General features: G+C 28.2%; 1 protein-coding gene across 1 annotated transcript; it reads right to left on the bottom strand.

Moving 5' to 3' along the window:
- Window positions 1-2487: 2487 nt before the first annotated feature.
- Window positions 2488-13396, bottom strand: LOC123262973 (beta-arrestin-1-like). Its single transcript, XM_044725482.1, has 4 exons — window positions 12979-13396; window positions 12615-12905; window positions 9553-9696; window positions 2488-2581 (listed from the first exon to the last, which is right to left on the bottom strand). Exons 1-4 carry the CDS (start codon window positions 13245-13247, stop codon window positions 2488-2490), a joined length of 798 nt encoding a protein of 265 aa, XP_044581417.1. The 5' UTR covers window positions 13248-13396.
- Between the last annotated feature and the right edge of the window lie 459 nt (window positions 13397-13855).

A 13855-nucleotide genomic window follows, 5' to 3' on the forward strand; every position in this document is an offset into this window, starting at 1 on the left:
CCGCTTGCGCAGTTGCTAGGCGCATAAGTAACCGCGGTTTTTGTAAATACTAGTAGATCTTAGTCATTTTAGTTAGACAGTACACGGAAAGAACAAGATGACACTGGATATAAGTAATCCCAGATTATACTGAATGAAAAAAAATTTCAGATAGTAGCTAGTATAGTCCATATTACGATGACTATAATCCAGATAATAATGACTATAATCCAAATTACAATGAGTATACCGCATGAAAAAAAAATATATGTACATAAAAAATATATTAAAAATCTATAAAAAATATATAAATGTATATAAATTATGTATAGTAAATATATTTTTAATAACTAAATTTTGGCCGATTTTCATACATGCTTTATATAGTTTAAATATACTTTACATATATTCAAAATATATTTTTAACTTCCCGCTAAGAAAATCTCAGATTTTCAAAAATCGGGAAGTTATTGATTTTACCCCGTTTTACAAAAATCGAGTTTTCATCAGATCTTGACGTTTGAAGGTCACAGGAAGATTTCCTGACTATTTTCACGATGATGCCCGTACGTCTGTGTGTGTGTGTGTGTGTGTGTGTGTGTGTGTGTGTGTGTGTGTGTGTGTGTGTGTGTGTGTGTGTGTGTGTGTGTGTGTGTGTGTGTGTGAAAGTATGTGAACCACTTATAACTTTTGAACGGCTTGACCGATTTCATCGCGGTTGGTGACATTCAAAAGGGCTTGACCAAACTTAGATTTTGAAAAATATTTGGACCGATTCAGATCAATAGATTTTGAGAATTCTTCAAAAAACTGAAAAAAAATTTGTTTTCAAATGTGGTTTTTTTGGAGTAACTTTTAAACGGCTTGATGGTTCGATTCCAAAAACTAATTAGCTCTTAACCTTAAAAAGCCACGTCGATCGCCACCAGTCTGGTCAAAATTGGTTGATTCGTTCGAGAGATATCGTGAACGATAGAAAACCGAAAAAAGTGTTTTTCCGAAATAATTCCGAAACTCCTAGCGCGATCAATTTAAAATTCTCTGTGAGGCTTAAAAAACTGCGTCGAATGCCGCCAACCGCATGAAAATCGGTTCATTCATTCAAAAGTTATTGCGGTTTGAAAACTCAAAAAATAGTGTTCCAACCTTCTATCAAACTTTTGAGCTTGAAGAGCTCAAAAGCATATAAAAGTTATCTTTTTGAGCTCGGAGAGCTCAAAAACGTCGTAAATGCAATTTTAAGCGCCCAGGTATGGAATTAGCGGGAAGTTGTAGAGATGGCCTTCAGGGTCAACCGTTTTCCTAATTTTTTTAGCTACTATCTGAAATTTTTTTTCACCACAGATATTACTGAGTATAATCTGGAATGATATCCAGTGTCATCTTGTTCTTTCCGTGTAAACATAAATAAATTTTAAGATTTAGAAAACTCTTGCAGTGTTGTCAAGTGTATACCAATAATTCAGTGTGCTATATTTTTCATTAGTCAATTAAATGTTAATAATTATTTAATAAGTGAATTTTTCGGAAATTTTCTCAAAAATGTTATTAATTAATTTAAAAATTAATTTTAAGATGCATAACAAAAGTATTTCTACGTATTATTTTTTTATAGACATTCTTTACACTAGTAGGGTACTTGGATCTCCTTGATTTATACATGCATTGATAAAATATCTTTATTACATTACGGATATTTTTATTATAAGGTAAAACCCAGTTACTGACACTGGCCTAGTTGTTTGACACTAGCAATTTTATTCCAATTAAATTCTGATAACTTTTTTTATTTAATTATTTGACACAAAATATTATTATTTGAATACTGTAATTAAAGACATCGATTAATTTATTTTTATTTTTATATAAATTCAATGATTATAGAAAATTTTAACAAAAAAATTTCACATCTAAAAATTAATAAAGAATTACAATTTCAAATTTTTTTAAAATATGTTTTTTTTTTATATTTAATTCTATTATTATTTATTTGAGAGCTTTTTAAATAAATTTACTTAATTTTAATGAATAAGTATTTATTTACTGAAATAAATTAAAAAAAAAAAATAAAATCTTAAAAAACAAATTATTTTGAAATTTATAATTCACAAATTATATTTATTAATTTATTGGAGTTAGCTGTTTTTTTTTTTTTAGTTAAAATAAAATTGCAAGTATCAATAATTAGGGCAGTGTCCATAACTGGATCTTTTACCTTATTAAACTGTAAATAAATATTTACCCTTCGAAATCTATGACGTTGACATCAACAAATCCAGGGTCATCTTTAGAAGTAGATGGTAATGGCTCAGCTGGAGTCGATTGAGGTAAAGGAGGCACAGATAATTCTGCTGGAGGTTTTGGATGCATCAAAGTAAACGGTATTTCTGCCTTTGTTTGCATATGAGAAAAAAACCATCTAAAATGAAAATTAACAGTAAAAATCAAGATTTATAAATAAATTAAGAAGTATAAAATAATTTCATCTATTATTACAAATCTCTTATCTCACCTTCGGAAAAATGAGAATTTTAATTTAATTTCAACAACGTACTGCACGGTCATGTCAACATCTTTTTCTCTGGCTATTTTTTCATCGAGTCTGTGAAAATTAAAGGTTGTCAATATTTTCTGATATTTATAATTAAAAAATAAAATTAATTGTGTGATTAATCGAATTGTTAATTAGCAGGCTATAATATGCACCTATAACTCGCGATGAAATAAATTTTTGGTAAAATAATATTTAATAGATACCAAACAATCGAGACGGCAAAGCAATTCCAAGTTTTAAGGCATTAATAGCAAAGCGTAATTAAATTTTAAGATATGGTAACAAGAAAGACGCAACTTTCAAGATTAAATCTATATTTTTAAGAGAATAAGAAAAATTTTTGTCTCCAGGATAGTCACATGATAAAATCGGTTTTTTATAATGAAATTTAGTTTCATTGCAAAGGTCTTGACTTGAATTTGTGCCTTTTCAAGGTTTTATTCTTGATCATTCTCATCAATAGTTAATTTATTATGATGTATTTAGGCTGCATTAGAAAATACTCTAGCTCTAGCTACATAATAAGAAAATGACCTTGTATCTTGTGAGCTATTGACATTTTTGGTAAAATAAGCTCACTCTGACATTACACTCATCGAAAGCTTTTATTTGAGTACCCACATCAATTTTTTCATATATTTATATGTATGTATACATATATGAAAAATATATCAAAATTCATGTTAAGATGAGCTTTAAAATCAACTTTAAGATGAGCTTAGATCTTTAAAAATATCAATAATTAAGAACTGAGCTTTTATTTTGCTAACTATTGACATTTTTAAAGATATAAGCTCATCGAGATGTTACACTTATCAAGAGCTTTCATTTGAGTACCCAGTTCAATTTATCATATATTTATACATGTTATATATATATATATGTATATATAAATAAATAATAGTTTAAAAAAACTAAAAACACGATTTCTATAGAAAACCATACTAAAAAATAGAAAATAAATTTAAATTAAGAATAGTGTTAAAAATTTCAATAAATATAAATTAATAATAGTGTAAATAAAAAAAATGTATTTTATTTTAAAAAAAGCGTGAGGTGCATGGTATCAATAGTTATAAATATTTTATTGACAGATATGAGTAGAGTGATTATCATTTTGATAATATCTTAAAAAGCACCCCACGCTTTTTTTAAAATAAAATACATTTTTTTATTAATCCTATTATTAATTTATATTTAGTGAACTTTTAACACTATTCTTAATTTAAATTTATTTTCTATTTTTAGTTTGGTTTTCTATAAAAAGCGTGTTTTAGTTTTTAAACTATTATTTATTTTTTACTTTTTAGTTTGGTTTATTTATAAAAGCGTGATTTTTTAGTTTTTTTAAACTATTATTTGTTGATTATCAAAAATATTCAGGCACGCAAATTACCCACGGAGAGTTACATACTGACATACTGACATACTGACATACAAGTGAAGCTAATAAAAAATAATTATTTATAAATATTATAAATACGGGGAATCAGAGTTCGATTTCGGAGAGCGAGCCTGAGAAACGGCTACCAGAACCAAGGAAGGCCGCAGGCGCGCAGATTACCCACGGAGAGTTACTGACATACTGACAAACTGACATACAAGTGAAGCTAATATAAAGCGTGTAAAAATATATGAAAATGTATGTGGGTACTCAAATGAAAGCTCTTGATAAGTGTAACATCACGATGAGCTTATATCTTTAAAAACGTCAATAAAGAAAGTACAGGGCAATTTAACAAATATCATATGAACTATTGACATTTTTAAAGGTATAAAAGGGTTCACCCCGACATTACCCTCATCAAGACCTTTCATTTGAGTACCCACATGAATTTTTCATATATTTATATATATTATATATATGTATATATGAAAAATATATCAAAATTGTAAGTAGGTACTCAAATGAAAGCTCTTGATTTTTGTAACATCGAGATGAGCTTATATATTTGTAAATGACAATAGTTAAGAAAGTACAGTACACGAAAAAAAAAATAAACTGTAATATTCACTGGGATTCCGGTTAATTTTTTTAGTTTCAAGCAGTAAAGCAGACATGGGGGTGGCAAAAATATAAATATTACAGAACTTAATGTAGAAAGTATAAAAGCTACAATTTATAATTTAATATCCAAAATAAGTGATTAGTAGCTGTCACTATAGTAAATAACGACTCTTTCATCTTAAAAAATTACAGTTTCAAACAGTGAAAATTGCCATTTCAATATATAGTCCATATTATGAGGAGAAGGGGAACTAAGATGAAAGAGAAGGGGGTCTCACTTTGGGAGAATTTAACATTTGAAACAGTAAAAATTATACTTTTAAAATATACATTTTACCAGTCCAAGCAAGTCAATAATTACAGTTTGATTTTTAGCGTTGCGTTTAAAATTTACCATTTTACTTTGTAAATATTGACGTTGTTTGTGTTAGAAATTTACTAACTTTATTTTATACTTTTTACATATCATAAGATCATTTTTTAGGTACGAAATGATAAATATCAAAGTCTGAATTCTTAATTATTATACTTTAACATTTTAGACCTTTTCTTAGTGAATATTACTGTTTGAAATAGTATTTTCTTCCATGTAAAGAGTTAATTGTAACGTTTAAATTGTAAATATTATAAAGTGAATAGTAAAATCACGATTTTACTGTTTCAAATGACAATTTTTAGCAGTTGATCATTACTTATTATAAATTGACTATTATTTATCATAGTTTACTTATTTCCGTGTACACTTTAACAAAAGTCATTATATAATTAAACAAAATTTTATCTATTATAGTTCGCAATTCTCAGCAGTTACATAGTGACTGCAGGTTGCTAGTGTTAAGTTAATTATTTAATAATAAATATCTTTTTTGCGCTCAAATCTATGATTTAAATTATTTATAATATTATTATTATATCGTTTTTACTTGTATACCTATTTTGGTTTTTACAAGACTGTAACCCATATTCTCCACATTTTTGCTATTACCACAGTAATACCACTTAAGTGCCTCTTTTCTTATCATATAACATTCATAATGTTATACCTGGCTTTCGCCCCTTTAACTAACACTCGTTTCTTTTGCGACTCTTTTTATAATCAACATGTTATCCACTTTTTATTACCAACATGTTTTCCGCTTTTTTATAATCGACATATAATTTTGCACATAACTCTATTCTCAATGCGCCCTGATGGCCAAGTTGGTCGCAACTTTCCGTCGATTTACTGCCGCAACGTCACCAACCTGGCGGCAAGTCTTGGAAATGAACTCGGTTGTTCACCAAGTTGTCGGCAAAAATTGCTTTCGAAACTCTTTCGCACCAAGTTGACGACAAGTTTCTCAAGAAATTTGGCGACATATTGCGGCAGTAGATTTGTCTTGTTTTTCTCAGAAACTTGTAGCCAACTTGACACCAACAGCTACAAATTCGGAAGTTGACCGCAAGTTGTCGCTAAGTTGGTGGCAACTATCTGACACCAACTTGGTTGGTCTGAAACTGTGACTATCAGGGCGGCTGTGGACCGACTTGTGCTTTCTGTACTGTATTTACCCTATTCCTCACCCCTTTCTATCGGCTGTTGGAATAGTGGCGATGGGGAAACCACAGAGAAAACCCATGCCAGTACAGTCGGCTACCGGAGCGATCTCCGACGGTTGGTGTTGGAACTATTCGAACAACCGTCGGGGCTCGAACCCTCGCCTCACGACAAGATGCACGAACAAACTAACGGAATAATGACTTAGTCCGCTCGGCCATCATGCCGCAATTATTTATCATTCAGGTTCAAGCTATGAACGTGTGCACATCGCTATTCCGTGTGCTGTGTTATTTCAGTGGAAAACAATATCCAAAATTGTGAAATACTGACAATCTTTGACTTTTTTTCGTGTAATGATAGTTTTTTTATAAAGTGAGATAACAAAAATTATTTGTGGAACAGAATTAACTAACTATTAGAGTAGCGAGGATTGGGAGAAATTCCTCATCCGAAGCTAACCTCAAAAATTTAGTATCAAAATGAATCGTAAAAAAAGACCGTACGAGAGTAAATCTACAGACGATTTAACTGAGCTGCTGAACAGCAAAAAATTAAAAGAACTTGAGAGACTAACAAATACATATAATTTTGATAAATTCTTCGAATTAACCAAGAAAAAAGCATTTGTGCCTAATCTACAAGCCACGCGTTCCCGCTCAAACTCCACTGAGCGTCCGGAAGATGGCAGCAGTAGCGATGTAACTGAAAAAGTACAAAACGAATTCAAAACACCTAGAAAATTTATAAAAAGGCGCCTAGCCAAGAACCTACCACAAGATGGCGCATGCATCAGTACGGAAAATAATTTTGAAGTACTAGAAGATATGAGCATTGAAGATGGAGACACGGCAACCGAGTCAAGTCAACGTCGTTCCAAAATCACAAAAAAGGACGACGCTTCATTAAACCGAAACAAACACAATCACAAAATGGTAAAAATGACACAAACCAAAACACTGCAAATCCTCCTAATATTTCTAAGACTAAACCTCCACCAATTCATGTTTACACTAACAACATGAAACAATTAATTAATTTAATTATAACAGGAAAAATTCCCGAAAGTAATTTTTGGGTCAGAAACTCTGACAAAAACTACATCATTATTAGATCTATTAACATAGAAATCTACCGTCTGATAAAAGGAATACTACAAATAAATAAAGTGCAATATTACACTTATACACCAAAAGAGGACAAAATAATTTCTCGAGTTCTAAAAGGATTAACACCCGAATATGACGAAAATGACGTAAGCACATATATAACAAACAAAAATTTACCAAATATTAATATTAAACGAGTGACAAAACTCAAATTTAGCAAAACCGAGGAAGAGAAATTCTTCTTTATAGTTCAATTGACTAATGGAAGTAAGCCTGCCGAATTAACAAGAATGAAACAGATGCTGCACCAGCCTATCCGTTGGGAAAGACTGAAAAAAAAATCAGTCTTTCAATGTAGAAGGTGTCAAAGAGTCGGACACTCCAGCAACAATTGCCACCTTGAATTTAGGTGTGTCAAGTGTGGAAAAAATCATGGCCCGATTAAAGAAGGAGCCAAATGCGAAATTGAAGCCAAAGGTGATAAAAATCTGTTGAAATGTAATAATTGTGGGGAAAACGATCACACCGCATCATACTTCGGATGTAAATACCTGAAATTGGCCCAAGGTGTCAAACGACAAACATATGAAATTAAAAAATATGTAATAAGAAATAAAATAAACAAAATTTCAGGTATTGTCAATCCAGAACAGTCTTTCGCAAATATAGCAAACAATAGCTATGCTTTTCTACCTCTACCAACAAGAAATAATAATAGAGGTCCATTCAACGACCAACTCAGGCCCCAACAGGAAGAAGAGGTAAATAATCAACTATATAATAATCCCAAACATTATACCAGTGATAATAATATTACATCAGTAGAGGCATTCCTGAACCAGTTCAAGACATCCATAATGAATATCCTCACAGAGCAATTCTCATAAATAAACAAAAAAATTACTGAAAATTTAAATAACATTGAATTTCTTATGGCTCAATTTGAATATAAATAATAATTATTATTATAATCAAATGCAGCCAACACTAAATAGTAACAGTGAGAAAACTCTTAATTCCTTAATAAGTACAATCAATATATGTGCAATAAACGTTAATTTTTTGACATCAAATAAGAAAAGACATGATTTAGAAATTTTTGTCAAAACATACAATCTTGACATAGCACTGTTTCTATGATAGAAATAATAATAGAAAATAAATATTGATATTGTAAGTAAAATAAAGGCACGTGAATACAGCATACCTAATCACATGTTCCTTTTGATTGACTGCAATTAAATATATTATTTATCCGAACACAAGGTTCAAACAGTCAAGTAATGGCGGTGCGAGATTTTCTTAAATATTTTAATAGCAAATAAAAAATAAATTGCAAATCTAATCGTTAATTCACCAATAAACATACACGGAGAAAATTTTATAGCAGAGTTTATTATCTAGTTATGTTAAAATTTATTAACTGAATTCGATAGTAGTAAATATTATTTAAATAGTTAAATAAACCATCTGAATTGTAGTATTTACCATCCTGATGGTAACTACTACTATTATGATGGCAATCAGTAATAATAACTGTTATTATTTTAATTAGTTACTATTATTATCAAAATCGTAATTCCTAATATAACCTGATGGTTGCAATTACCATCAGTAATAATAATAACTACTATTTAAGCTAGTAGAAAATATTAAAAAAATGAAGAATCTGCGTTACCGTGGATGCATTTCTGAATAAACTAAAAACAGCTGTAGTGCAGTGTAGTGCACAAAAAATCGGGATTGAATTCGGATTGAAATTATATTTATAAATTTTTATTTGTCTAAAACAAGTTTTTTTTTCAAAAAGAAATTGAAATCATTTTTCAAAAAGAATTTGAAATTTCCAAAAGAATCAAAATTTTCAATAAAATTCAAATTAAAAAAAAAATTAAAATTTCAAAAAAAAATTTTAAATCAAAAAAATCAAATTTCAAAAAAAAAATTTTGAAGGGAATTTAAAATATTTTAATATTTTAAAGAAAAAAATGTACATTAGCTAAAATATGGATGTAAATAAAGGATTTAATTAAGTAAATTTATATTATTTTTTCTTTCAGAATTTTTACAATCTGAGATGGTTACAGTTACCATCTTTGATTGTAACAGTTATAATTTATAATAATTACAATTATTATTTTCAATAGTAATCGTTACCATTATTAATAGTAACTATTACAATTGTCAATGATACCACCTATTATTTTGTTACTAATTTATTTTATTACCATTTTAGATAGTAGGAGTTACTATTTTTTTATAGTAGGTAGTATAATTAATTTTTCTCCGTGTAGGTATTGAGAACAATTTTAATATTAAAGTTTTTAACGAGTAGTGGTTATTTAAGATTAATAATTGAGCTTACTTTGTACTAGATGCTAGATTGGTGTCTGCATTGTGCGTCTGACCATCGACTGCTAGACGCTTTTGATGTCTGTTATTGGAAAAAAGTGGTGTTATCTCGAGGATTGTGCTTACTTTCTCATCAGGTGAGACCGTAAATCCATTTCTGAAAATTACAAGTTGTATTAATATTAGAAAATAAGCATTGGCTATAAATTGAAATAAGATAAAGAGAAAAATTCAGTTATATAATATAACGTGGCGCTTTATATAAAAAAAAAAAAAAAAAAAAAAAAAAAAATTACAATTTCAGATTTTGTAAGAATTATATTATAAAATGTAAATATTACATTTAAAGCTGTGAAAATTAACATTCAAAGTTTTCTAATTTTAAATTTGAATGGACAATTATTACTATTTATAATGTAATTACACACCTCATAGCGCGAAGCTGGTATGAAAGAGCGCTGATATTAAAAAAAAAAAAAAAATACTCTATAAAAAATTATTTTGATTTTTTATTTATTTTATTTTATTTATACCAGGATACAAAACAACTTATATACATACATATTACATCATAGAAATATAAATGCATGTCCCTACAGAGGTGTTTGTAGACATCTGTACGTAGGCCCGGTAAAGGCTTCTTCACTATAAATTTAATTATAATTTTTTTTTTTAATCAATAACACATTAATTTTTTTCTTAAAAAATGAATGCGCGTTATGAGGCGTGCCCTTTTAGATTTTCCAAACTTTTTTTCCTTTTCTCTTTTTTCCGTGTAGAATTTTATTTTAGTTTGTTATACAGAGCCAGTTATTAAGGATCTATGTATATTCTTAACTCAGTCTCATGCTTTTAAATTAAAAATGCTATTATTTTCAGGATTTTAGATTTTTTTCCCTAGATCATGATTAATTTTTACAATAGATTATATAAATTTAATTTAAAATTTTACGCGGATAATTTTAAGTGTAATCTCAGAAAAAACGATAAAATAATACCTAAGGTAAAAGACCTAGTTACTGAAACTGGCCTAGTTGTTAGACACTTGCAATTTTATTCCAATTAAAAAAATAAAATCTTCTCAAAAAATTAATTATTTTTAAATTTATAATTCACAAATTATATTTATTAATTTATTAGAGTTGACTTTTTTTTTTTTTAATTAAAATAAAAATGTGTCAATAACTAGGCCAGTTTCAATAACTGAGTCTTTTACCTTAGTCTTTTCCATTTTCAAGTAGTTAACGATTTGTTGCATGAATAATTTAAAAAACTAACAAGTCCGTTAGAACATTATTAAACAATATAATTATTTATCATAACATTCATAACTGAAAAATATTGGAATATCCGATATTCATACACGAAAAAAAGTAAACTGTAAGATTCACTCGAATTCCGGTTAATTTTTATAGTTTCAAGCAGTAAAGCGGACATCGGAGTGGCAAATATATAAATATTATAGAACTTAATGTAGAAAGTATAAAAGCCACAATTTATAATTTAATATCCAAGATAAGTGATTAGTAGCTGTCACTATAGTAAATAACGACTCTTTCATCTTAAAAAATTACAGTTTCAAACAGTAAAAATTGCCATTTCAATATATAGTCCATATTATGAGGAGAAGGGGAACTCAGATGAAAGAGAAGGGGGTCTCACTTTGGGAGAATTTAACATTTGAAACAGTAAAAATTATACTTTTAAAATATACATTTTACCAGTCCAAGCAAGTCAATAATTACAGTTTGATTTTTAGCGTTGCGTTTAAAATTTACCATTTTACTTTGTAAATATTGACGTTGCTTGTATTAGAAATTTACTAACTTTATTTTATACATTTTACATATCATAAGATCATTTTTTAGCTACGAAATGATAAATATCAAAGTCTGAATTTCTTAATTATTATACTTTAATATTTTAGACATTTACATAGCGAATATTACTGTTTTAAATAGTATTTTCTTCCATGTAAAGAGTAAATTGTAACGTTTAAACGGTAAAAATTATATAGTGAATAGTAAAATCACAATTTTACTGTTTCACTGATAGAAGGATTTGTTTGTATTTAATAAATCAATTTATTAAAATCTTCTTAATATTTTTTTGGGTGAAAAAAATATTTTTTTACTATTAACAATATTCGTTAATATTAATTAAATCTATTTTTTATGAGAACAAAATTTTTGTAACTATTAAGAAGCTTTAATGTATTGAAAAAAATATTTATTTCCACCAAATAAGATTTGTTAATAGTTAACAAATATTTTGTTGGTGGTCAGTGTTGGTAGATGGCTGTACTTAACGTGTAGTTGTAAATATTTTATTTACTCTAGCGAAAAAATTGCAACTTGATTTATGCGAAAAATTTATAAAAGAAGAAGGATTTAAACATGTTGTAAAGTTTGGTCAAGTTATAAAATATACCAATCTTGAAAAGTTATCAATTAATTTAAAAAATTTTCATCAATAATCGATAATCGATTCTTGTACAGTAGTTATTTTGATTTTAAATGTATAGTTGCAATAAAAAATTAATTGTAAACTTCTCTAATACTTCTCTTGTAAACTTCTAATTGTAATTTCTCTTTTTATTATTTGTATCCCTTAATTTTATTTTTCATTAAATTCATTAAATATCTAATTCTCTGTAATTTTTACAATTAAAATAAAACATTGAAACATGTTTTTGAGGAATTTTTGAGATATTAATAATCCAGTGTGTAAATACTAATAAATGATTTATTAAATATTAATAAATCATTTTATAAATGTTAATAAATCGTTTATTAAATAGTAATAAATATTTGGTTAGCACAAAAAAATAGCTGCTGATAAATGATTTATTAACTGTTAATAAATATTTGTTAAGGACCTATCCTCTAATAAATCATTTATTAAATATTAACAAATCTTTTTAAATACAAAAAAATCCTTCTATCAGTGTTGAAATGGTAATTTTTAGCAGTTAATCATTATTTATTATAAATCGACTGTTATTTATTACAGTTTACTTTTTTCCGTGTAAATTTCAATAATCTATATAAGGCTTTTATATAAATATATACTCACTCGCTTTTTACTTTAGCGACTACAGTAGTGAAGCTTGATTCCAAGGACATACGGGAAGTAACTAATTGTTTCACAGTCACAATAATCTTCTTGACGTAGCGTCTGCTGTAATTAGTAATATACATGTCTACTACGATCTTTTCTCCATGATAATATATCTGTTTGTTCAGCTTAGCCCTGAGAAGAAGTGGGTCTGAAAACCAAAATCTCTGGATTACCCTCGCTGTCGGCTGTTCACACGGTTGTGATGACGTGTACATTACTTTTCTGATTTCCATCGTCACATAATCTCTGTAAAAAATAAACTAATTTATCTTCTTAAATACAGCATTATAATTAATTATAAATTAAAAAAAAATATTACCGTCCTTTCACTTTGACCAGGGTTTTACCAATATAAGCTTTAAGCTCATGTACAATCCCACAGGGATCCACGCCATTATTGGGCGTCGGGTGGAATACGACAGAGTTTGGAAAATTATCCGGTAATTCAATGCAAAAGGGATACAAATTTCTTGAGCCTAATTTACGCATCAATTTTTGTTGCAGCGGAGTTAACGGCAGTCGAGGCTCGAGAGGTGGATAGACTTGTTGAGGGATCTTGATGAGCAGGTTTTCCGCATTTAATCCCATGTTTTCGACATCTTCGTTACCGTATTTGAATAATGCCAACACACTTACATACACAGTGCGTCTCTTCACGAAGTCAGGATCGAGCCAGACAACACCATCTGAAAATTTAATAAGAGAATTAATTTTAATTGATTACAGAGCTTCAGTACAAATTAACTATAGACTCATTAAACTACGTAACCTATTTTGATTTTGATACAATTAAGCTTGCCGTAATAATCTTGATGTTTTAAATTAAACTCTCACGTTCATTAAATCAGTTAAAAAATAGAAAAATAGTCAATAATTTTTCCATTTTATTTTTTAACCAATATTATTAAGAATATAAGCAAAATTTTGTGGCCAGTGTATTTATATGATAAAATGTGTAACATCGGAATGAGCTTACATCTTCAAAAACGTCAATATTTAAGAAAGTACAGTGCAATTTAACATAATTAAGAAATAATGACCTTGTATCTTGTGAACCAATGACATTTTTAAAGATATAAGCTCATCCCGATGTTACACTCATCAAGACCTTTCATTTGAGTACCCACATCAATTTATATATATATATATATATATATATATATATATATATATATATATATATATATATATATGTA

The sequence above is a fragment of the Cotesia glomerata genome, linkage group LG4 (assembly GCF_020080835.1).
Source record: "Cotesia glomerata isolate CgM1 linkage group LG4, MPM_Cglom_v2.3, whole genome shotgun sequence".
NCBI classification, from domain to species: domain Eukaryota; kingdom Metazoa; phylum Arthropoda; class Insecta; order Hymenoptera; family Braconidae; genus Cotesia; species Cotesia glomerata.